We start from the raw sequence: 25,370 nt of genomic DNA, 5'->3' as shown, positions 1-25,370 counted from the left end.
TGATCATTCGCCCACATTAACTGGGGGATGGGGGAGAGTGACCCGCCTTACTCTAAGTTCCGGCTTGCAGTTGATTTGATGCCTTCCGTGCTGGCTGGGATGGGATGGGATGGCAGAGCAGTCTGTGCATTAGAGACAGCTGTTCCCCTTTGGTACCAGTGAAACTGGAGCATGTCCACAGGGCGTCTGCCTTTGCTATCCACCAGTTGCACGCGCTGTGCTTCTCCAACGCCTGCATGCGTCCCTGCTAGGAAATGAATGTCTAGCCCAAGTGGATGTGCGTGAACCTGTCACTTCTTATCTAGATGACCCTGTGACCAAGGGATGGAGCCACCTGGTACCAGACACCAAGCTCCCCAACCCGAGGGACCATCTGAGTCTCTCGCCACTGGCTGGGTGGAAGGAGATCTGGTGCCCCATTCCTAGCCACGAGAGAGACGCAGAGGTGGCACTCGGCTGATGAGCGAGACGCCAGGGCCCAGCAACCCAGAGAAGTTTCCCTTTAGTGAAAAAAATGTAAAATAAAAAATAACAATTGAAATTAAAAAATACCCCAACACCCTGGAAACCTGACCCTTTAAATCCAGGCAGCACCAGGCAGGGAAGTGTCCACTGGCAAAGAGGAAGCCCCTCCCCATTCCTTAGCTCAGCTTATAGCAATAAACCCCAAACTTGCCCTTGTCGGGAAAGCCGAAACTCCTGACCCCCGGCTCCGGTGGGCCGCAGTTGGGCCGGGGGAAGGCAATGGGGTAGCGGATGCTGCCATCCGCCAGCCAGCCAGCATCACAGCGATCCAGGCTGAAGAACTTCCATGCTGCATAGAGCTGCCCCACCTTGGCAAGTTCAGCCCCGTCATCCTGGCAGGCCTGCTTGGCCTCTTCCAACGTCAGCTTCTCCGGGTGAGCCAGGTAGTAAACTTTCCCTGGAGGGGAGAGGCAGAGGGGGTGGTCACTGGGAGGCGGAGGAACACTGAGCATGGCCGGCCCTACAGGAAAACCCCTCGCCCACAGGAGGAGCTAGGAATGGGGGTTCACATTAGTTAGGGAGTTCAGAAACAACAGGCTGTGCTCTCCCTGGCACAGGAATGGGGAAGGGGCCAAAGGGATTTTATATCATCTAAACCAGGGGTGGTCAAACAACGACCCGGGGGCCGCATCCAGCCCTTCAGACGTTTTAATCCAGCCCTTGAGTTTCCACCAGGGAGCAGGGTCCGGGGCTTGCCCCGCTCCAGTGCTCCAGCCAGGGAGTGGGGTTGGGGGGCTTGCTCTGCACTTGACGTGGCTCCGCACGGCTCCCGGAAGCAGCGGCATGTCCCCCCTCCGGCTCCTACGCGTAGGGGCAGCCAGGGGTCTCTGCACGCTGCCTCTGCCCCAAACACCACCGCTGCAGCTCCCATTGGCCGGGAACCATGGCCAATGGGAGCGACAGGGGTGGCACCTGCAGACAGGGCAGCGCGTAGACCTGCCTGGCCATGCCTCCACGTAGGAGACGGAGAGAAGACATGCCGCAGCTTCTGGGAGCTGCTTGAGGTAAGAGCTGCCGGAGCCTGCACCCCTGACCCCCTTCTGCGCCACGACCCCCCTGCCCCAGCCCTGATCCCCCTTTCGCCCTCCGAACCCCTCAGTCCCAGTCTGGAGCACCCTCCTGCACCCCCAACCCCTCATTCCCACCCCAGAGCCCGCACCCCCACCTGGAGCCCTCACACACATGCCTGCATCCCAGCCCCATACTAGAGCCCCCTCCTGCATGCTGAACTCCTCATTTCTGGCCCCACCCCAGAGCCCGCACCCCTGCCAGAGCCCTCACCCCTTCCCACACTCCAACCCCCAGTTTCATGGGAATTCATGGAACCCCTACCCCATACAATTTCCATACCCAGATGTGGCCCTCGGGCCCAAAAGTTTGCCCCTCCCTGATCTAAACACTTCACCACACATCAACAGCTGGGCATACCAGCTTTGCCAGACATGCCCCAAAGCCTGGGGAGTTCTCGCAGTGCTGGTTCTCCTGGGTTTGTGGCCCCTTTGTGTCCACAGAAGGAAGAGTCAGGCCCTGTATTACAGAACCGGTGGTTCCCCTGATGCTGGCACAGGCTGGTGCCATGTTATCCATTTGAATGACACAGTTTTGCCAGTCTCTCTTGCCTTGCATCCCAAACCGATTTGTAACCGAAATGGAGCAATTGCTTGACCCAGCGACCTCTAGCATGGGGCACGGATGCAGTTTACCAGCATGCAGCAATGCTACCTATCATTTCAGTCTGGGCAGTGGAGGAGAATCCCAGATCTAACTGAAGGTGTTCTGAGAATTTAGGGAGGTGGATGGAATTACCCAGGTTAGAATTTGGCTGGATCAAACTCCCCGACTCTTAGAGAAGTTCTACTGGGTCTTTGCAGGCCCTCAGTTTTACATTTCAGTGAAGAAGTGTCCCTTCCAACAGGCGGCACCCCCTGCCACCACACTGTGCCCTGCAAAAAGAGTGCCCCTCTACTGGTCACCCCCCTTCTCTGTAGCATCAAGCAGGTCTCTCCCACCTAACTATGAGCCCTGCAGATGCCAGGCTCACCTTTCAGAGCAGAGGAGAAGCAGAAAACGTCGAAGTAGTGCAGGTTCTTGTGGCGCTCGCCGTAGCTCCGAATGCCGGGGGCCAGCTTGCCGCCACAGGGCTCCCGGGGCACGGAAACGGGGTACTGCACTGTCCCATCCAGCAGCCATCCAGCATTGCACCAGTCCAGCCCCTCCTCCCAGGACTTGAAGAGCTGCTCGAAGGACGCAATCACAGCGTCCTGCTCCTCGCAGGCTTTCTTGGCTTCATGGAAATTGAGTCGATAGCGACCGTGGTAAGGCTGGTATGGAAAAACCACCCCTGGAGAGAAAGAGAGAGGGAGTGGCTGGGTCACAGAGCCACTGTGAAGGGTAGCCCCCTCTGGCTATGCCCGCAACCTGACACACACCCCTGGGGTGGACGGTACAGATCCCCACCAACACATCCAGTGTGGGGCTCCCAGCAAGCAGAGGGTGTTACAGCAGGACTCTGCCCCCTCCCAAGCTCATGGCTCCAAACTCACAGGATCAAGACCTAGGCACAGACGAACCCCAAACCGTGCTAGGGTTCAGAGACGTCCCAGAAGCGTCTCCAAAGCCCCTTGTGAGAACAGCCTCTCTCCTGGGGTTTCACTCATGGGACCATCCAGGAAAGAAAGGCCCCTGAGCGCCTCAAACTTCAGGCCCAGGATCTCATCTGAGTTCAGCACAGCCCCTGTCTTATTGGAATCAAGCGGCCAGTCCAAAGACCAAAGGGACAGGCAGCATCAGCCCAAAGGGACAATGACACATGTCAATGGTGACACCTGGTGGCCAGAGTGAGGCATGATCTCTGCGTGCTCAGAGTTAATTGGGAGAGCTTTGAAGGCTGGTGCCAGTAGCCAGCGAACTTGCCCCTCACTCAAAGCCTCCGTCCTCCAAATGGCTGGAAGGCGGCTTGGTACGAGTCCCTCTGCTGCACTGGGTGGCACTGGGTCAGGAACACAACAAGGTGGCAGGAAATGGGACATTTCCCACCGTTCTGGGTGGCTGTGAGTCTGGGACCGCAATGCGGAGCTGGGGTCTGAGCCTATGGAGAAGGAGAACATCCTAGGGGGTGACTTTCCGTCTGGATCACAGAGTCACAGGTGGGGTGTTTCACACCCTTCTTAGTCTCCTTCTCCAGCACCAATTCCCTGTGCAGTGTGCCCTGCACTGCACAGATCCAGCAGCGAGAAATTAGGCCAGGGAGGAGGGGAGAGAGACACACATGCATTCTGTGGTCTGATGTCCCCTCCTCCCACCTGTGAGAGCTTAAAAAAACCACTAGTGTATGCCTTAGTGACAGGCCCCCAGTCCTGCAGCATTACAACTGGACGTCACGCCGCGCCCCCGGAGTTGGAGGTCACTGTTAGCAGGACTTGACCACGGAGCCTTTGGATCTTTAAACAGCCGCCTCTTCTGCTTGGGGTAAAACGGCCAGCTCTGTCAGCGCAAAGCCAGCAGCAGACTCCTTCACCCAGCCTCCACTAGGGGGAGCCACACTGAGTGGCTGTAGGTTACAGGTGCACTTCATAATACACCTGTAGTGGGAGTGTCGGCTGCACTGGACGGAGGGTGAGCCACAGAAGCCTAGTGCACTGTTATTTGATTGCTGCAGTAGTACTGTACCTAAGGGCCCCAGTCAAAGATGAGAGCCCCGCTGTGCAAGGTGTTGTACAAACAAGGAATAAGAAGACATCCCTTCTTTCTCCCCGCCCCAAGGAGCTCCTGCGAGTCTAACCAGACATAACGCAAGTGCAAGGCGATGGCACGTGGCAATAACACTGCAGGGATGCCGATCTGCGTGAACAGGGCCATAGGATTCGGTGGCAATTTTTATGAGGAAGGTCCCTTGTACCTTCCTTCACCCTCACCCACCCAGTGGGAGAGCTTCTTCCTTAACTGCTGTGTCCTGGCACACACACAACCCCCATGTTGGCTGGGCATGGGAGTGCCCCAGCGAGGGGGAGCCGCAGAAGGACCCAGAACCTACGCTGATCCCACTCAGGAGCCTCAAAGGGGACAGCTTCTTGGGTCCCAGTTACTGTCCCCAGTAATCCCGGGGAAATCTCTGTGTGAGGGGGAGTTGCCCCATCTGTTCCCCTGCCCCCTTTCCCCCACCCGCCATGGCACCGGACGCCAGCCCGCTCACCTCGCAGCTCCAGCTCCACAATGCCGCTCTCGTCCTCCAGCCCGTCGATCACCTCGCAGCGGTACTTGCCGTAGTCCTGCAGGCGCAGGTCGCTGATCACCAGGGACGCCTCCTGCTTGCCGCGCTGGCGCAGGTGCACGCGGCCCCGGAACTCGCCGAAGCTACGGTGCTTCAGCCCGATGGCCACCAGCACGTCCCGCTCTTTGGTGTTGTCCTCCCGCAGCTTGGACCACTTGATGCGGATCTTGCGCGGCGTCTCCAGCATGGGCTCGTAGTGGTAGCGGCAGGGCAGAGTGATGTTGGCACCGCGGTAGGTGAAGATTGCGTCTTCCGGGGTCTCCACCACCAGCTTCACGCCATTGAAGTGAACTGGTGGGGGAGAGGGGCCAAAGGGGGAATGAGCACTGCCAGGGGACCCCGTCCCTCCAGCTCAGGGTGCTTCTGCAGCCCACGGGGGAGTGGATTCCCCACGTATGCTACAAGGCAAGGGGCAGCCTACCCCAGAGGCATCCCCACTAAGGGGTTCTAGGGCAGTTACTGTCCAGCAGGGCAACCAAGCACCCTCCAGCAGCCACAGGGCACCTGGGAAGAGCTAGGCGTGTATAGGGACGGGAGGGTCTGTGACAGGGAAGGGGGGAGGGAGCAATCTGCCCTGCTCTGAGCACAGTAACTCCTGCAACTCACCACACCATTGACTGATACCAATCTGGCCCTGTGAGCCCCACCTCCTGCACTATTGTTCCCACCCCCCTTGAACTCTGCCCCTTCCCTCACACTATCTACCCCCTCCTCCTCCACTCGCTCACCCTCCCCAGCCCCGCCATTCATCATTACTTCCTCCTGTGGCATCCTGTGCCCCCTCCCGCCGCTCCTGCATGAATGTAGGAGAGGGGTGGAGAGGAAGGAGGCAGGTGGCATCAGATGCTGCTGGGGTTGGAGGGAACCCAGTGCCCAGCAGAGGGCAACTTCCCTGTGGGGCAGCACCTATTTGAGCCCAGTCCCCACCAGCCGCACAAGAGTGAGAACCTGAGGGTCCCCTGGGAGGGAGAAGGGTTGTTCAGGGTGGAACAAAAGGGTAGATCTGGAGCCTCGGATGGGATATTTGGCCCGCATTTCAGGAAGCCCTTTCGGACAGCAAACGCCCGTTAGGCTGAGCCATCATCTCAGAAGGGAAGGGGTGCGAGTCGCTGGGGCCGCTTGCAACGGGAGGAGACGAATCTCCAGGGAATAGGCTGCAGGGCCCAATCCAGCCCCAGCCTGACGGGCAAGAGGGTGGACCCGACCGGATGGCAGCTCCTCAGCTGCTCCATCTCTACTATCTCTAATTCCGTGACAGCACAAGAGGAGAGGACCGGGGGGGGAAGAGAGGGGAGTGAGATGGATGAATGGGGCAGAGGACCCCGTCAGACCAGGTTCAAATCAGTTCCATTCTACTCCCCCAGGGATCTTCCAACTGGAGCGAGAGCCAAGGGGACGCAGTCCTGGCATCCTGGCAGGGCAGAGGAGGGCAAGGGGAGATTTGCAGGTAAGGCGACGGGGGAAAACTCCCCTACGTTCCACCCGGCGGAGGGGAGCTTTATGGGAGGGGGATGTTATCAGCTGGCTGTGGGGTGAAACAGCCCCAACATGCCTGGTGTGAGCCTGGCAACTGTCATCCTCTCCCTCTGAATTACCCACCCGAAGTTAGGAGGCAAAGACCCTCGACGCACACCCACATCCTCCGCCCCTCGACTGTCCCGGCCTCCTCAACAGCTCCCACCCCGATCTACACCTCCTGGCAACACTCCGAGCTTTCACACCCCACGTGCCTACTGCCTCAGGAGCGGGGAAGGGCAGTGGGTGATCGATGCCTGCCCGGCCTGCACCAGGATTCCTGGCCCATAAACACGAGCAGTAGCCTCTCTGGACCATGCACTCCTAGCGGCTGGTACTAAGGGCCAGCCCCTCCCCAGGTCGGCCCTGCCCTCCCCACCACACGCACCTTCGCCGTTGCCATTGCCGTTGCCCTTGTCGTTCATGACGTGGTCGTAGTAGAAGCCGTTGTAGAAGGGGAGCCCACAGCGGCCTCGGCCCAGCTGCAGCAGTGTCACAACCAGGGATAGCAGCAGCATCGCTCCCGGGGGGCGGAGGAACGCCGGCCTGCCCAAGAGAACCAGGAGGCTGTGTCAATGCACAGGGGGCTGTCTCCCCCTCAGCCCAGCCGCTGCTAGCCCACCTGCGGCTTTGCACAAGCGAGTCGCTCTGTGTGCAGTTCTCGCGTGCTCGCCCGTGCACACGCACGGGATAGAATTTACATGTGCAAAAGTGAGTTTGCACTCACTGCTGGGCCTGGTGCACGTATGTTTTGGTCATTTGCGCACACTGAGCTAGTGCACACGCCCCGTACAGGCAACTGCCTGTACAGGCAACTGCCTGCACATGCACTGTTTGAAAATACTCCCCTACCGTTTAAAGTATAGCCTGCTGGGAGAGGCTAGGCCGAGTACAGCAGGGGCCTATTTCACAGCCTGAGCTCCTACTGCCATCCCCCACAGTGCCTGCTTAGGGTAGCCAACTTTCTACTCGCACAAAACCGAACACCTTAGCCCTGCCTCTTCCCGAGGCCACACCCCCACTCACTACATTCCCATTCCCTCAGTGGCTCGCTCTTTCCCACCCTCATTCACTTTCACTGGGCTGGGGCAGGGGGTTGGGGTGCGGGTGAGGGTGAGGGCTCTAACTGAGGGTGTGGGCTCTGGGTGGGGCCACAAATGAGGGGTTCAGGGTGCAGGAGGGGGCTCTGGGTTCCAGCTGGGGGTGAGGGCTCTGGCTGGGGGTGCGGGCTCTGGGGTGGGGCCAGGGATGAGGGGTTCAGGGTGGGGGTTGGGGCTCGGGGTTGGGGTGCAGGCTTACCTCGGGTGGCTCCCGGTCAGCAGCACCGCAGGGCTACAGCAGACTAGTCCCTACCTGTCCTGGCTCCATGCTACACCCCGGAAGCGGCCAGCAGGTCCAGCTCCTAGGTGGGGGGGGGCAGGAGGCTCTGCATGCTGCTCTCACCCGCAGGCACCGCCCCCGTTGGTCCTGGTTCCCGGCCAATGGGAGTGTGGAGCCAGTGCTCGGGACAGTGGCAGCACGTGGAGCCTCTTGGCCCCTCGCCTAGGAGCTGGACCTACTGCCTGCTTCCAGGGCACAGCTTGGAGCCAGGACAGCTAGGGACTAGCCTGCCTTAACCCCTCAGCACCGCCAACCAGACTTTTAACAGCTCAGTCGATGGTGCTGACCGGAGCCACCAAGGTCCCTTTTCAACGAGGCATTCTGGTCGAAAACTGGATGCCTGGCAGCCTTATGCCTGCTGCAGGGGCTCCCCACACAGCACTCCCACCCCACTCCTCACACGGCTGCTGGCACCAAAACACAGCCAGTTTGCTAAATGCCAACGTGAGCTTTAAGCTCTCTGACGGTACACTTAGAATCGAATTACATCTCTGCACCAGGCTGCTGAGCCCTTCCGAGGACTCCAGTACCCGTCTGGAGAATAGCCACAGAAGCAGCATTGCAAACCCTTATTTCCTCTCCTGTCTCAATGCCAACAATCCCCTGCTCGCCACTCGCTGAGCTTTCCAAGGAAAGCACGTGAGGGCAGGATGAGACAACAGGTGTTTCAGAGAGTCCATGGACGTTCTCGCCCTCTGGGCAGCTTCTCTTGTCAGGGACCGAGTTTGCAAGGCCTTACGCTACTCCTGGTGGCATTTCTCTGTGTGTAATGTGATAACTTTTGAGTGCTGCATACGGAGCCCAGGGCTTGTGGGGGAGAATGGGGGACCCCAGGATGGGGAGCACAAAGACCCTATGGCATGTGGCAGAGTGGGGAATGGGTGGGCACACAGAGCCTCTGCCACGGTGGTGAAATGACGAATAGGAGGCATGGGGTGGGGGAGGAATGAGAGGACACCCAGGGCCCATGGCATGTGGGGGAGGGGGAAATGGGAGACAGTGGTCTGGGGGAGGGGACATGGGGGGAGAATGGAGAATCCTGGCATGGGGGAGGGGAGGATTGGGAGCACACGGAATCCCTGGCATGTAGGAGGAAAGGGGCGGGGAGGAAAGGGGCAGGGACTGTTTTCTTCTTGGTCTGTGTTTGTACAGCACCTTGAACAATGGGTCCACGACGGGGAATCCTAAATGCTATAGTAATACACACAACAATGAGGGGGCACACAGAGCCCTGGCGTAGTGGGGAGATTGGAGGATGCTGGTACGGTGAAAAGGGGCACACAGCATTCCTAGCATGAAGGAGGGGGTGAGGAGGGTCGCACAGAGTCTCTGAAATAGAAGGGGATGAGAGGGTGGCAAATAGGGGACTTGTGAGGGGAATGTGCGACCCCCTAGTTGAAAATCTGAGGGAAGAACCTGGAGTTAGTGCTAGGCAAAACTGTTTGGCTGGAACTATTTTCCATCAAAAACAGCAGATTCAGCGACACTGAAACATTTTGCAAATTTGTGTCAAAACTGCGTCAGAAACATGGGAAAGTTTTGAAAAAGCGGAAACGTTTGGATTTTTCAGATCAAAATGACTTTTTGTTTTGAAACTTCCTTCCGTGTCATTTAAAACCAGTCACAGCCCCGTGAATATGGTCGGAATTGGATCTCCCATTTCAGCTGCCCCGGAACCATTGTTTTCATTCTCGTTTTTGGAATTGCCAGGGACCCCCCAAAACCCAGTCCTCACCCAGCTCTCCCGAGAGGTTCCTTCCCTCTCTTGGTCCTTTAACGCCATTGGACAGAACCCTGCAGAGCACCCTCTCAGGAGCAAACCTGCCCCAAGGCTATCATTGGCAGGGGACTCTCCTGCTCTTACATCTAGGACTAAGCCATGTTATCACTAGGACAAGAACTGACCGTGTTTGTCGCGTTCAGCAGGTGGCTCTTTAACATAGGGCAAGTGGGAGACGTTAGAGCTGAACTAGGGAAGAGAACAATTGTTTTGCAAATCCCAGATCTCTTTAGGGGAAGCTCCTCAGACCCTCCGGCATTATGAGCAGACACTTCTTAAGGCTTCATAGGCCATGGAGAACCAAATCAAGTGGAGCCAGCTCAAGACCGATTAGGTGCAGTTCCCAGAGATTTATAGATTCTCAGGCCAGCAGGGATCACTGTAATCATGTAGTCTGCCTGCCCGCATACCATAGGCCATAGCAGTTCCCCCAAATAATTCCTGGTTTGAACTGGAGCATATCTTCCAGAAATATTTGGCTGGCTGCAAGCTCCCTTAGAGCCTGCAGAGGGCGTCCTATACTCATCAGCGCTGCAGTCTGCTACTGGAGTCGGTCCCTGGAAGGAATTTGACATCGGTGCCCCCTGTTTAGACAGGGTTCACAAGCTCCTTTGAAACCGCCACCATCTATCCGTCTGGGGGATGTGAGAGCAGGGAGCGTGCAGAGACGGGGCAGCCCGAAGGTATGCAGCCCTTTCCCTTCAGAGTGATGCATGCCAGAGCCACACAGTCGGCTCCCTGCTGCACCAGCCCAGGAAACTGCCCGGACCGGTGCCCCAGGGTACGGGGGTTCTAGTCCTAGCATAGGAGCCGCACACCCAGCCAGCTGGGAGGGAGGCAGCTTGTGGCCAGAGTTCAGGACAGTGAGTGAGGACTCCTGGGTTCTATTTGCACCTCTGACACTGTCTCCCTGGGTGACACTTCCCCTACCCTGCCTCAGTTTCCCTATCTGGAGGGAGATACTGGCCTGAGATCCTCAAAGGATGGAGCGGGCCACAGGCAGAGCCCCACTGCTCTATAGTCCACTAGCTACTTATTGTCATTTACACGCTTCTGAAACCAGGTCAACCAGAGATCCACCAGGACCATCCTTCCAGCATGGGAAGTCCAGGTACCTACGAACCCACGTGCTGAGCTGAGCCTCCCGGGATTCTGCATTTGAAGCTTGGGCTCCCTTTATCTGGCTCTTGTGTTTCATTTCGACCCACACCAGCCCTCGCCCCCCTTCCGCCTCTGCCACTTCCTTCCTCTCGCCCCCAGCTATTTGTCTTTCCATTTGTAGCCATTACTTTGCTCTGTAATGCACCTGGGATCCAGTTGCCCCGAAGGACCCCGTTCCGAGTGCCAAGGGCTGGTACTATCAGAGCCTCACCGCCGGCACAGCAAAGCATTCGCTAGCCCCTTGCCCTGTATCCAGGGATTCCCTTACCCCAAGAGTCACCCTTTGAGACAGATCATAGGTTGGTTTTAAGCCCCAGGCGATCACGCCTGTGCTCTCTGTCCTGTCCCAGCAGAACCTCCAGCACCAGCCTCACTCCCAAGGGGTCTCCCAACTCTGGGCTTGGTTAGCAGGCAGATTCCATGCAGTTAACAGGGTCTCTGCAGCCCCCCACTAACTTCCTGGGCAGCCCCCTACTCTTTCCAATGTCCCCACCAGCGGATCCACACTCAGTCCCACTGGAAAGGGGCACACAAAGCAGGATGCCTGCTCTCCCACCCCATCCCCTGTGCAGAAAAGCTCTGGGGTCTTTACTCATTCCCTACTTACACGTGGGGGCCGGTCAGTGTCCTCGGGAAAGTTGAGGAGCTCCTGGGTTTCCCCGCCTGAGTCAAGCTGGAGGGCTGAAGTGAAATGTGTTTAGGGCTCTTGCATGGGCTAAAAGGAAACAGCAGCAGGACAATCCTCACTACTCCAGAGCCAGCCTCTTAAAGGGAAACACACTCCATTTCCCATCCGTGCCTCAGGGAGCGGAGAGTGGGGGCAAAGGAGGGATGGAGAATGAAGGTCACTGAGTTTCCAGTCCGTTGTCCAGAATACGAAGGGGAGTTAGGATAGTGCTTCCGCAAGCGGTCAAAGAATTTCCATTAACATCTCGGCATCGTCCTAGGCCAGTGGATCTCAGACTCTGACCGGTGCCCCACAGAGCCCTTCTGCACACTGCTGCCCCTGCACTGGGGCATGGAGAGAGAGCTGGCCCAGGTGGGGATCTCGTCTCTCTAGAGTGGCCCCCAGAAGATATCAGATGGAAGCCACTGGCCAAAGAAAGATGGCCACATCTGTGACAACCTGCCCCGCATCAGAAGGGGACTAAAAAGCTGAACAGGGGATTCAAGCCCTGGCACGATGCCCTGTCCCAGGCAGGTATTTGGTGGGGTGCATCACCTTCCAACAGTCTGACCTGTACTGTCTTCTAACTTTCGGCCATAGAGTATATTGCCTGTCATCAAGTCAAGTGTGCAGTAGTCCCACTCCTGCCTACGGGTGAGGCTCTTTGAGACTCCAGGAGGGAATGGCCCATGCACTGAGAGAAGGCACCATGCCGAGGAAACCATCGCAGAGCCTGGCACTGCCGGGCATGGGTTAGCCAGGCCTGTTGGCAGCCTCCCCCTTGAGCATCTCCTGAGATCACAGTCTGGATGGGGACTCTGAATCCTGCTAGTCCAAGGCACGTGCCCAGCTCAGATGAAGGTTTTTGGGGTTTAGCTTCGTGGGCAGAGGAGGAGCCATGGAGCCAAAGAAGAAACAAGGGGCCATGAGAGGAGAACTTGGCAGGGACCAGAGCAGCAGCTGGGCTGGGGAGCTCCCCAAGTGTGCACTCTGGTCTCCCTAGCAGAGAATGCTTTGATCAGAGCTATGGGCTTTGCTGGGGGTCGGGAGGAGAAGGCTGGGAAGGGACAAATAAATATTTCTTTGATTGATCTCAATGAGCTGCGAGGTGCCTGGGCAGTGTGATGATGGGCACCACATGGTCGTTAACACAGATAAATAAACAGCCCACACGAGCCCATTCTTGGGTTTCACATGGGGCCCTGGCCTAGTCACTAGGTCGCTGCCCACACTTGGTGGCCTGGGAAAGGGTTGCGTGGGCTAACGGCACCAGAGAAGTCTGACAGAGAGGAGGGGGTTGGTTGTTCTTCTCAGTGCAATGCCTTGGCAGAGCGCAGATGGCACACGGCTGATGGCACTCGGCTGATGGCAACAATTTGGCCCTTTTGGGTATTAGATTGCCGCCATTCTCCTGGTTTATAGGTCAACATCCACATACACGTGTGCTCAAATGAATGCGTACCCAGGCACACATGCACATACGCAGGCATGCACATGGGCATGCAAACATTAGCCTCAGTGGTGAAAGTCCTCGGGCTCCAGCCCTGCGGGGACAGAGAATGGATGGACTGTTTCCCCACTCAGACTCCCCGAGGCCAGGGATTCCACAGGCCCTGTTTCTAGCTCTGTGCTGCTGACAGATCTGCAGGGTGTGAATGAGAAGAGGAATTAGAGAGCTGTGTGCGCAGTGACCCCTCTGACCCTTGACCCTCTCTGAGCCGGGGCTCTGCAGCCACACATCTCAGGTTTGTTATTTTATTATGAGGAAATGAGCTGCCCCTGAGCAGAGGCGTTGGGGCCTGGATCCCGCTCAGCCCTCCAACCTGGATTCATTCAAACCGGAAAGAAAACAACTCTTTCAAAAATAAACCGCCAGCTCTTCCCAGCCAGGCAGCCTTTCCCGTGGCAGGTCGGGCCTCGGAGCTGGGGGCAGCCTTTCCTGGGGTGAACTGGAACTCAGAGCTGGATGGGGTGGTTCCTTATGTGCAAAAGAATCAAGGGCCTTAGGAGCTAGAACTGAATACCCAACCCTCAGCGAGCACACAGACACTGCCTGGCTCTGGGACTGAGAAGTACAGCTTGTGCTTCACCATGGTACCAGCCAGGGCCTGTCTATGTCCTGTTCAGTGTGGTCCCATGTCCCTGAAAGTTGCACCCTCTCCTTTGATCTCTGTGAGCTCAGCAGTTTGAGCATTGGCCTGCTAAACCCAGGGTTGTGAGTTCAATCCTTGAGGGGGCCATTTAGGGATCTGGGGCAAAAATTGGGGATTGGTCCTGCTTTGAGCAGGGGGTTGGACTAGATGACCTCCTGAGGTTCCTTCCAACCCTGATAGTCTATGATTCTAATAATCTCTGAGAGGCACTAAGCCTGCTCCTCCCCAATGCCTGGAAGCTTTTTTACGGGCCAGCCCCCTCACTATCCCAGTCATGAGCCAGCCGCTCCTGTCTCTGATAGGAAGCCCTGATGGGCAGCACTAAATAGGTGCTGTGACCGCTCAGCCCAGCTACTCCTTTCCAATGGCTCAAGAGACATGGGGATCTCGGCCTGCTAGGAAAGGCATGAAAGGGACAGTCCATGATGGGATGCAGAGTGCTCCAGGTTGGTTTGTCACTAGTCAGGGGTAACCTTCCCCGCTTGCGTACACGGCTGAACGAAAGAGCAAGTCCCTTTGCTGCCTGTTCTCCCACTGTCTGCTTAGACCAGCTCCAGGTGGAGCAAGCTGCAGTGCACGGCAGGGGGACCTTGCTGCTCCACCGCGAGCTGCTGGGGTTATTCGCACAGTGGCAGAATTTATCTGATTTATTGACGAGTTTCTGTTTCCTGCTAGAACACTGTAAACGAGCGGGTGGGTGCACGGCCAGTCAGGCAGACACTCCACACATGCCCATGCCTTTTGCGTGCATACCGGTTCCTGGTCCCTCCAGCGTGGTGTGAGGAAGATGACTTGACAAGGCAGAAATAGGGAAAACATTCCCATGGCAAGCTGGATACCAGATCTCAGTGGGAAATGGAGATTGGAGCTGCTATCTAGCTGTGCTGACTTTGGTGAAATGGCATCTAACCAGGGGGCAGAAGGAAAGACCACAGGGAAGGGGGAAGGACAGTGTTTGTAAGTGAGGAGGAGACGGCCTAAGAAGGTGGGGTGCGCAAGGCTAGTAGCAATGTCTGTGTGAGTTGCTGGGCAGTGCTTGCTCCAACTTCTAGGCTTCGGGGTTCAATTTCAACAGCCAGAGGCAGGCTTAACCTAAGTAGCCCAGAGCAGTAACACAGGGGCTGCCTTTCTAGGGGGTGTTAGACCGGAGTCACTTCTACCCATCTACTCTGAGGCCCTGGTGGAAGTTAAGGGTCCCAGAAGGCTTTGGGAAGAACTGAGCTGTCAGACCTAAGGCCTCTAACATTAGTGCTGTAATACAGGGCCCTGCCACAGCTTCAGAGCAGACTTAGCCTGAGCACCGGGCTTGGCTGGATCAGATGCCTGGCACCCATGTTTGATACAGATGCTGAGTGCTCACAGGGAGCAGGATGGCTGCTGCTTCATCCTGCCCTGGCAGCATCTATCTGGCAGCCGTTAAGCGTTGCTGGTGCCTGCATGGATTTGGGGAAACCCTCATTTCTACGTCACAGAATCCATTCCTTGTTAGTGGGCCCTGTGTGAAGGGCTCTGGAGAGATGCCTGGTCGCTGCTTGTTAACCCTCCAACAATCTGCTTGGTTTTATCAGCCAAACAGTTTGCTGGAGAGCCGACAATGAGGGCCTGATTAGATCTTCCCTGGCGCCCGGCAGGAGGTTGCTACAGTAGTTGGTTCCTGAGGACCCACCCTGCAAGGGGTGCTGGAGTCTGACACCTTCTCCTGAAATGGTGTAGGTGGCCCAGTGCAGCTCAGGACCGGCCCTCCCCTTTCATGCTGCGCTGGTCCCTATAGACTGCGCTCCATCTTGATTCAAGCAGCCCAGGAAGCTGCTTCCTCCCTCCCTCAACTAGGTCTGCGGGTGAGGTTTCATGGAGCCAGTGAGAACGGGTCCACAGCCCTCCCCGCAGCACCAGGCAGAGCAGAAGCTGCCATCTGGATGCTCCCTGCCCATCGGCTCAAGCTCCCTGCCCCACCTGTGGCAGTTTTCTTGGCCACCTTTTGTTTCCACGAGTTATTTTCTTGTGCCTTTGTCTCTCCCCTGTCTCAGTGTCTCTAGGAAGCACCGTCCCTGGCAATCCTTCAATCAGGGCACAATGCTCCTTGGCCAGACGCTGAGTCCCCTGCTCCATTGTTTCAGTGGGGAGGAAAAAGCTGCACAGTGCCCTGTGCGCCGGCAGCCCTGGCTCCGCCGAGGCCCTGGAATGTGTTAAGGGGAGATGAGTTCTCGCTCCTTTCCTGGATGCTTGGCCAAGGGAGGCCATGTGCGGTGCCAGCCACCGAGCCGGGCCAGCCTGTGCCGAGCAGGAAACCCGTCAGGGTGAGGGGAGGTGGCGACTTTTCATGCGTCTGTTTTTGGCAGCAGCTCCTTCCCCTACTGACTTGGCTGCCCAATGCCTGTGACTCCTTCCCTGAATGGGATGAGCAGCATCAATGCAAAGAGGGGCAGGACCTGAGTGGAGGGTGCCGGGGGCAGGATATGCACCATTCTGTACTGCACAGACAGAAGGATGCTGGGGCTTTCCCCTCTGGGCCATCCTCCCTTTTGTGCCAGCCGGCTGGGCCACCTGGAGGAGCCCAAGAGACGCAGAGCCCACGCCAATCAGTGCCCAGCTCTGAAACACCCCTCCCAGAGGCACTCCTGGGGGGAGGCTGAGCCCAGCTGCAACGTGGAGGCTTGGGGGTTAAACCTCGGGTGAGGTCCTGCTGGGAATGGCCCTGAGCTGAGCCAACAAGGTGCAGCTGAGCCTGGTTAGGTGCAGAAAAGGGGCCAGGTTGCTGTCATTGGGTTTCTCTGAGGGGGAAACAAAGGGTAGTAGGGGAGGAGTTTAGCTGCAAGAAGGGAACGTGTCCAGACACTTGCTGCTCTAGACCCTTTGGTTAAACAAAAGCCTTGTAAAGAAAGTGGGAACTTCTGTGGCGGGTCTGGCTGCTCCCTGCAGTGGCTGAGCCCCTGGCCCAGTTGCAGCTTCAGAGAAGCCTTGTGCCTGAGCACCAGGCAAGGTCACCGCGACCAGCGCCTGTGTGTTGATGCTGGTTCCTGATCAGATAAGAGGTGTTAGGCAGGATGGGGCTTTGTCTCTGCAAGGTTTACATGGATAACATAGCGTGGGGCCCAGGCTGACAAGGGCCCTCTCAGACTTCCTGTTTCTCTGGGCCTGTGGGGTGGGGGTTAGTTGATCAGAGGAGGGGGTCTCTTGTGGCAGATTCTGATTGAGTTGTGCTTCAGCTGCAGGCTGGGACAGGCCCTGCTGGGTGAGTCCTGTTGAAACTTAGGTTTTTTGCAGCGTATGAGCTTGTGTGTGAGGCTGCAATGGGTACCCTGGGGAGGGGAGAGCCCAGAGGGGGCTGTAATCTTGGCCTGGCATTTCTTTGTGTTGGTGGGGGAGAGAGGATCCCTCCCCCGGTCCCCCATGTTCCTGGAGCAGCAGCAGCCTCCCTGGCCCTTGGCAGAGCTGACAGACTGATGGGGCTGAAGCATGAGGCAGCGAGGGCCTGTCTCCGCTCTGCTGTGTGACCTGCAGCTCGAGGGGCCTGCAGCCAGCTTCCTGCCTCCGCAGCCCGAACCCTGCGAGCTGCTCTCCGGCCTCTCCCAGGAACGACTTCCGAAGGATGCTGCCAAAACAAGGGAGGGGGGCCTGGGCCGTGAAGGGAGAGCCCAAGCCTTCTTGCTGCCCTTGGGGTCAAAGAGGGGCCGCATCAAAGGGCTGCCCTGGGATGCTTGCAGCAGGGGCTGAGCCTGAGGAAGGTGGCCTCAGCTTCTGCCCCATAGCCCTGCTAGAGGGGGTTGAGGCATCCAGCCCATGTATTTATTTGGGGTGTGGACAGGCATAAGGTGAGAGTAGGCTGGTGCCTACTGAACCAGGCAGAATGGACGCTACCTGGGAAAGTCTCCCAAGCGTGAGCAGATGCGACTAAGCCCTGCCCTGCCTTGCAGCACTCCCTGCCATTCTACTGCTGGGCTTAGTCCTGACCTCTAGGGCACGGGGTGCTCCAGGCTGACTGTACTTGGGCCTGGAAAGGAAAAAAAGACTGCTTCCAAAATAACTGATGGGTAAGGCTTTGTTCCAATTTCCAGTTAAAAGGCAGGAGACTCTGCCTGAGAGTCAGAAGCCATCACTGCCGGGGCCTCTGCAGCTGGGACTTTCCCCTGGGCAGGAAAAGCCTTACTCTCTCACCTATGAGAATGCTTCAGATAAAGCCAGGTCACCAGCAACTCTGAGTGACCCCCCACTGTACTCCCCTCTGCTAGAAACACTCCCTGTGCTTACCATACAACCCACTTCCCTGCTACCTCCTGCCCTCTGTGATCCCTCTTCTGTGCTCCCCACACAAACCTCCCTGCTGCTGGAAATCCTCCCCCAGCCTTGAGCTCCCCATGCAGCCTCCTTCCCCACTGCTGCTGGTTCAGGTCTTAGCTGGAAACCATCCAGAGGGAGCTGGTTTGGCTAGGAGTGCATCTCCCCACGAGTCAGGGGGGTGAGAGGCAATTGCCCCTGGAGATGGAGTGCTTTGTAGGGGGCTCATGGGAGAGCTAGGGCTGCGGACCAGGGTCGGTTGGCCAGGGCTCAGCAGCTGGGCAGAGGGGCAGGGATAGTCTCTACTCCACATTGTGATTCACTGAAAATGGGTTTCCATGAGTAACAGTGCCCTGGCCTCCTCTTGGACACTCCGCCTGTTGCAGGAACCTGAGGAGATGAGGAACGGGTCCCTCTGCAGGGCTTTCATGCCTCTCGCATGCTTTGTTCTGCCCAGGGATCTGCATCATGTTCCTGAAAGCAGCTGGTGCCAGATTCCTGGCCTCATCCTCCTGCTTCCCTACAGGGTTAGCCACTCATCTGCATTGCCCAGGAAGGTTTCACCTGCAGAGCGCTGGGGGTGCCAAACAGCATCCGCACTGCCTGGCTGGGACAGTTTGAGTATCAGCTGCAACAAGTGGCCAAGAAAGGCCCTCTGGTGCCAGCTTAGCAACTCCCACCCACACCAAGAGTGCATGGAGATGCCTCCCAGATCAAAGATAAGCCGAAGCCAAATGAGGATGTCCAGGGCTAAATTACCACATGGGCTGCTTGATTACTAATCATTGCTGGAGTCCTTTCCATCCCCAAGTGCTGTGAAGGCCAGGAGGGCAGAGATCGCTTGCCTGCCTGCCTCTGAATTGCAGCCACTTCTGGGGAGACACCAGCGATATCACCCACATTTTTTATTTTATTTTTTTTAAAGGGAGAGGAAGTGAAGAACTGGGGTGGGGCATGAATGGAGGCAGGAGGACTTAGGTCCTCAAAAAGAACAGGAGTACTTGTGGCACCTTAGAGACTAACATTTATTAGAGCATAAGCTTTTGTGAGCTACAGCTCACTTCATCGGATACATAGAATGGAACACACACACACACACAAAGACAGAAAGTTGGAAGTTACCATACAAACTGTGAGAGGCTAATTAGTTAAGATGAGCTATTATCAGCAGGAGAAAAAAAAACTTTGTAGTGATAATCAAGATGGCCCATTTAGACAGTTGACTAGAAGGTGTGAGGAGGATACTTAACATGGGGAAATAGATTCAATATGTGTAATGACCCAGCCACTCCCAGGCTCTATTCAAACCCAAGTTAATGGTGTCTAGTTTGCATATTAATTCAAGCTCAGCAGTTCTCAGCAGTTTCTCAGAGTCTGTTTTTGAAGCTTTCCTGTTGCAAAATTGCCACCCTTAAATCTTTTACTGAGTGGCCACAGAGGTTGAAGTGTTCTCCTACTGGTTTTTGAATGTTATGATTCCTGTTGTCAGATTTGTGTCCATTTATTCTTTTGCATAGAGACTGTCTGGTTTGGCCAATGTGCATGGCAGAGAGGCATTGCTCGCACACGATGGCACATATCACATGGGTTGATGTGCAGGTGAACAAGCCCCTGATGGCGTGGCTAATGTGATTAGGTCCTATGATGGTGTCACTTGATACAGACTAACATGGCTGCTACTCTGAAACAGGTCCTCAAAGGTATTCCAAGCTCACATTGGTCTCAGTGGAAGGTAGGAGCCTAAATACCTGTGTGGATCTGGGCCAAGGTAACTACCCAACAGGGCTGTAGCAGGGACACCAGGCTTAATGCTATAACAGTAGCTACTGGCGGGGATAACCCTCTGGGAGCCTGATCCTGGTTATGGGACAAGGGCCAGGAAAGTTCAGTCTCCAGACAGTTCCCCTGTGTGTCACACCCATGTTATAAACAGCCTGCCTCTTGGGGAGCAGCTTCCTTAAATGTGCAACGGAACCTTTAACAGCCCAAAGCAGCCAGGCTTTTAATGTCTGAGCTGGAAAATGGCACCTCTCCAGAGCACCCCTCTGCACTATGCTGAGTGTCAGCACTGATTTGGAGGGGGGAGCAACCCCAGCTGAGACACCCCACCATCTCCTGCAGATTGGCACCCCCTAGCGATGTACTGGGGTCAGCACTGACTCAGGAGAGTGCTGGTCCCTATGGAATCTCCCAGCCATCTGGCCCAGCCCCAGTGCTGTGTAGGTCCTGAGCTGAGGTGGGGTGGCTACAGCATCTTCAGGGAAGGAAAAAATGCTTTGGGGCTGGCGGGAAGCCTTCTTGGGTCAGGGAGTGACCCTGTCCAGGCTGCCCAAGCTCTGCCAGCCCTGGAATTAGTTACAAAGATGGAGAAACCCATATCCTGTCCCGCAGCACACTAGAAATCTGGTCATGTGTAGGGAGGGTGGGGCAGATGGGCTTGAATAGATGAGATACTGGCCTGAACCTTTGCCCAGAATCAAATCCCCTTTCCTGGACCGTCGCTGAGGAGGGTCGGGAAGCTAGGGTTTTCCCCACAGCCCCGAGTCATGGGAACCGTGTCAGCGGCCCTAAAGCCTGAGCCAGGGGAAGAAGTTCAGGAAAGCGAAAGGTTCCAGGTGCTTCCCTGTGTCGGACTGGTCAGAATTCTCCCATCGCTAGGTTTGGGGCAGGGCATGATCCCACCCTACCCCCACCAAGAATCGGCCCCTTTTTATCCCCCTCCACAGGAGGATTTGCAGCACACTGTGACTGGAAAGCTCGGAGGGGAAGCGGGGGGGCCTCTTAGCCCAGTTCTCACTTAGGCTCCTGCTGCTCCATCAGCTCTTGCCAAGTTACTCCCCTCCCTCACCCCTTGCTGCCCTATCCCAGTCCTATCCGGTCCTGTTACCCTCCTGCCAGCTCTACAGGCAGAGATAACCAGACCCTCCTGGGCCTCTGTGAATTTATGGCTTTTCCTGGCTCCTGATGCCTCCCCAGAGCAGAGGAATTTCCCTCTTAAGCGGCTGCTTTGCCTCAGACCTTTCTTCCCAGGAGCAACCGTCACCGCTGCTCATCTCCGGGCAAGGGGGCTGCAGCTGGAGTAAGTCTGACTCTAATCCCAGGCCCCAGAGCATTCATGGAAATAAAAGGGAGCTGGGAAAGCAGAGGGAGTTCCCAGGCTGCAGAGGATGCTCTAGGAGCACAGTGGATGCTGAGTGAATTGGGTAATTATATGGTGATAGATTGAAGGGGGCACTCAGGGAACTAACAAAGTTCCTGGCCTCACTCATGTTATACCTAGCTCCAGACAGCGGCCCTGCCCCCAGGAGATCGGTGGTGCTGCTGCTGGCTGCGTAAGCAGAGCCCAGGAGATGCGCCATGGGGTGGGGGGAGGAGGCTGAGGCCATGGCAGGCTGTGTTGCGGGGAGTGGGTTTGAAGCAGTGGGAACATGAATCCCAGACCTCAGACACATGGGGCACATCCTCCAGGACCTTCTGCCCTTTGGCTCTTTTGAAGGAGACACAGGCTTGGGAAGTGCTGAAGGGAGCGATGTGGGGTGCAGCAGGAGAGGAAGAGGAGCAGGGCAGAATCCTGTTCCATGTTCAGCACTGTTCCAGGCAAGACCCGAGTCACAGACCCAAATAAGCAGGTGGACACTCATGAGTTTCAGCTCGTTTTAATACTCTCAGACATGCTTACAGGGTGTGCTGCCTTCCCACCCAAGACTGGCTCATGCCATCATTTACACCAAAGAATCCATCTCCCTCACAAACACACGTGAAGAAGGTCCAGCTCTGCATCACGCTTCAAGTCAGATCCACACCAGAGACACACACATCCCTGCCAACGGGGACTGATCCCAAATCTGGAGCCTCTGCTCAGCCAGGTGCCAAGCTGTTGCCATGCTGTGAGGTCAGTGAGGGGCACACCCTCTGGGGCAGTCGCTGTGCCTGTCTGTCCCCACTCTCACTCTTGTAGCGGGTAGTGTGCATGGATGGACCCAGTATTACCATCCTGAAGCACTCAAGTATCATGAGACAGGCCCCCTAAAATGCAAGATTGGCTTAAAAATCCTGAGATTTAAAAAAGAATCAATGTTGGGTTCTTCTGATTGTCCTTCTGGGTTTGGAGCATTTAATGGTCATGTTTTCAAGCTTTTCTCTGCAACCAATACGACCAGAATCTACATTTTGTTTCTCTCTTTAAATGAGAGCTGAGATTCTCCTGTAATCACCTGACCCCAGGAGCTGGGGCTTTGAGAAAAGACCAAATATCATGAGACTCACACTAAAATCAGGAGAACTGGTAATCCTGTGAACCAGAAGGCCAGGGGCAGGCACTCAGAACTGCATGTTGACAGGCTATGATGGACACCAACCCCGCTGAGGGAAACCTCTGCCCAACAATGGGGGAAGAGCTATAGACACCGCAGAGCCTGGGCCCCTCTTTCCCAGGATTAAAATCCTGAGACTGTCTCATGGGAAAGCAAGGGGAGTTACTATGCAAACTGAGCAGTCTCAATGGGAGGTGGCCAGAGGCTTTGGCCGATCAGCAGCGCACAGATACATACACACACTTTCTCTCTCTCTCTCCAAGGACCCTGGAGTGCTGCGGCAGAAGTTTGGTTCAGAACCAGCACAGAACACCCTGAGTCCTCACCCCAGGCTCATTCATGGATCATGCAACGTGCCAGTCGCCTCTGTGCCAAGAATCGTACCATGGGTCTGCTAGGGAGTTCCCTGCATGTGAGCAGGGCTGGAGGAGGGTTTCAAAGCTCCATACCACAAGCCCAGTTTGTTCTGTGTGCCACCCCTGCCTTGCACTGTCCTGAGATGATGGAATTGAGGAAACATCAGAAAAAAAGGCTGGAGAATCTCTAGGTTCTCCTTTAGCAGGGCACCATCATGGGACTCGGTACCGTGAAACACCATGGATAAACTGTGTTTGCTAGGGCCGTCCTTTTGGCCTATAGGAGGGTTTGGGCTGTGGACTTCGCTGTGATGCACTACAATAGCTGGAGTCCAGGAACAATGGCTACCTGGGCAGGGGCACGGGGCTTCACTTCTTGGTGGCAGTGGGGGATGAGAGCCTAGTGGCGACTGGCAGGTTGGCTGTGCTGTCCTGTATGAATTCCTGGCCAGTTGGGTGCTCAGAAGCGATGCTCATAGGACCAAAAGTGGGAATGCAGATAGCACTTGTCCTGTTCTTGTGCCTGCAGTGTTTGTGAGTAGCAGGTGTACCGGTGTCCGCCCTGGGGCATTATGGGCAGGTGCTAGACATTGGGTCAGTCACTGTTGGCCACATTCCCAGCCCCTCCCCTGATTTTACAACAGAAATTATGCACGTCCCCCCTTTGTGCCCAGCTCCCACACTGGCAGGACAGATCTTCCCATGCGTGCCCTGCAGGAGCAGGGCAGTTTCTGCAGTGCAAAGCCAAATGCCCAGTCTGAAAACGAGGCCCTGTGTGTACAGATTCCCAGCTGCCAGCTTCTCCCCGCACTGGAGCCCTGTGACTTCTGACTTGATCTATGCCCCCATCCCTTCTCATCACTCCCTTGACACTATGCTGAACTGACAGAACCCAGAGCAACATCGCTGCCGGGCAGCAGCCTGCAAGGAGGGGGTGATTGGTGCACTCAGTAGCAACAGATTCTTCCTGAGGGCCCTTCTGAATTACTTTAGGAGCCAAAGAACTGGAAGCTCCCTCTCCCCTCGACACACGTAAGGGGGAAGCCAGCTACCTGGCTATTCTTGAAAGATAGAGGCCATGAGCGGAGGGGCCTGCCCTGTCTCCAGGGCATCTCGCTCAAAGGCTCCCCATAATGCTGAAGGTGATGGGAGACAGACGAGCTCTTGATTGCTAAGGGCCCTTCAGTAGAAGCAGAGCTACAAGGGGGAGTAGTTTTCAGGATCTGATGGAGATTGCTAGGGCCTCTGTTTGCAGGGAGCCCCGTAAGGGCCTGGATGAGAAACACCTGGACCAACATGAGGGGCTCAGAGAGCAAGAGCCCCTCATCTGGGACAGCCCCCTAAAGTGCAGAGCTGTGGGCCCAGAGAGCTGCAGGGGCCTTTGCGTGTTAGTGCAAGTACGGTAGCCCCACCAATGCGGGGCTGTCACATGCTTTTCTAAAGCAAAGGCGAGGGGGACCCAGAGCCCTCCCATGAGATTTCTATCAGCTTCAGCTACAGTCATGCACTCACTGCCCCTTTCCAGCCCTCCTGACTGCCAGACCAGGAACCAGACTCAGACGTCGTGGGGCAGCGTGGGTGAGACACAGAGAGGGGGATGTTACAGCAGCAGGCGTGCAGGGGAAAGGCCAGGAGTGGGAGGCGGGGGCAGGCGGCAGGCCAGTCCTTTCCTTCCACGCCACCTTCCCCGGCAGATTACTCATCACAGCCCAGCAGCTCCATGCGCAGCGTGATGCGGTTGTGCCATGCCACAGGCAGGATGCGCACAAAGCGGGCGTAGAAGGGCACATCAAACACGTTCTTCTTGTGAGAGGTGTTGTCATAGTTTCCTTGGAAGATCTGTGGAGGGAGGGGAGGAGGCATTAGAATGAGGAGCAGGTCCTGCCAGGGGGCAATGCCAGGTCGCAGGCACTGTGGGAGAGGACACACTGCAGGATCACAGTCCTATGGGGAGCTGTGCAAGTGCCCTGCTGAGCAGTGACTTGCTTCCCCCCGCCCCACCCCCATACACAGCAAGGATGGTCAGTATGAGGGTCCCACAACACCTACCCCATTAAACCCCAGGTATAGCTGCTCTTGTCCCTTGGCCTTCCTCGCTGATGACCTAAGTACTGTGGTATCACCAGCAGCTCTCTGGCTAGTGACACCACTCCTCTGACCCTTTGTCATCACTGCTGCCATATGCTGTCTGGGCGCCGGCTCATTCCAGCCCCTTTGGAATGCTGGGATTTCTAGTTTCCCCCTGTGCTACCGAAGCCCCTTCCCTGCACCCACCTTGCTGCTATTCGTCCTGTTGTCCTTGTAGACGGTCCAGGATGTCCCATCATCACTGTAAGCCACTTTGTAGGCTGCCACATACTGAATGTGCCCAAAATCCCGAGCCCCTTGGGTGATGACACCGGTCACCTTCTTCTGAGTCAGCAGGTCAATCTGCCAGAGACACAGGGCTTTTTCAATGGACGTCCGCTCGCTTTGCCCCCAAAGCGAGTCGGGTCCCAAGTAAGCTGAGAGAGCCAGGAGCTGTGCAAGACTCGCCCATGGAGCTCCGCTGATGGCCCTCAAGCCTGACAGCAGCCCCTCTGCTATTCCAGTCCTGGGCTCTGCACGTACGCACTTCAGCTCTGTGCACCTTTGCTAAGTGAAGATCCATCAGTGCCTAGGAAGTCCACTGCACGCATCACATAGCCCACCTGGCAGACTGGGAACATGGGCAGATTCTGCCCCCACTCCAGCCCAGTGCATTGAGGGGGTGGAAAAGTACCCTGAGGAATTCCCCGTGCAGGGACAGCATAGAGCCAACACAGGCACTACACTGCTGCCTGGTATATGGTGTGACGGGGGATGGCCAGAGGCAGGAGCTGGCAGCTCAGGATTAGGAGAGGGAGTGGCTAGGGCTCTTTGTGCTCCAGCTATTCTGGGCTGCAGAGCAGTCACGCAAATCATGCAATGTGCACCAGGCCCCAGAGCAGCCCCAA

The 25,370-nt window shown here is 56.4% G+C and overlaps 2 protein-coding genes across 5 annotated transcripts in view; both read right to left on the bottom strand.

Annotated features, from left to right (window-relative positions):
- Positions 1–278: 278 nt before the first annotated feature.
- HAPLN3 (hyaluronan and proteoglycan link protein 3) lies at positions 279–11,355 on the bottom strand. Its single transcript, XM_074964808.1, has 5 exons — positions 11,239–11,355; positions 6,699–6,856; positions 4,718–5,086; positions 2,567–2,866; positions 279–922 (listed from the first exon to the last, which is right to left on the bottom strand). Exons 2-5 carry the CDS (start codon positions 6,826–6,828, stop codon positions 642–644), a joined length of 1,080 nt encoding a protein of 359 aa, XP_074820909.1. The 5' UTR covers positions 6,829–6,856; positions 11,239–11,355; the 3' UTR covers positions 279–641.
- Positions 11,356–21,377: 10,022 nt separating this feature from the next.
- The window catches only part of MFGE8 (milk fat globule EGF and factor V/VIII domain containing), a 43,518-nt gene continuing 39,525 nt past the window's right edge, over positions 21,378–25,370 (bottom strand). For all 4 annotated transcript variants that reach the window (XM_074966478.1, XM_074966475.1, XM_074966476.1 and 1 more), the window contains 2 exons: positions 24,670–24,825; positions 21,378–24,234 (listed from right to left, as the gene is read on the bottom strand). In XM_074966478.1, the coding sequence (XP_074822579.1) occupies positions 24,091–24,234; positions 24,670–24,825 (300 nt within the window). In that variant the 3' untranslated portion in view covers positions 21,378–24,090. The remainder of the gene's footprint in view (positions 24,235–24,669; positions 24,826–25,370) is intronic.

This window comes from Natator depressus, chromosome 10 (genome assembly GCF_965152275.1).
Source record: "Natator depressus isolate rNatDep1 chromosome 10, rNatDep2.hap1, whole genome shotgun sequence".
Taxonomy (NCBI): domain Eukaryota; kingdom Metazoa; phylum Chordata; order Testudines; family Cheloniidae; genus Natator; species Natator depressus.
Note: the sequence above shows the minus strand (reverse complement) of the source record. Positions and strands in the feature narration are given on the sequence as shown.

Excerpts from the sequence above, each read along its gene's own strand:
- HAPLN3 (XM_074964808.1), bottom strand. The coding sequence starts at position 6,828 with ATGCTGCTGCTATCCCTGGTTGTGACACTGCTGCAGCTGGGCCGAGGC. Across the intron at positions 2,867-4,717 it reads TGTGGAGCTGGAGCTGCGAG|GGGTGGTTTTTCCATACCAG; the intron begins GTGAGCGGGCTG and ends CTTTCTCTCCAG. Across the intron at positions 923-2,566 it reads CTTCTCCTCTGCTCTGAAAG|GGAAAGTTTACTACCTGGCT; the intron begins GTGAGCCTGGCA and ends TCTCCCCTCCAG.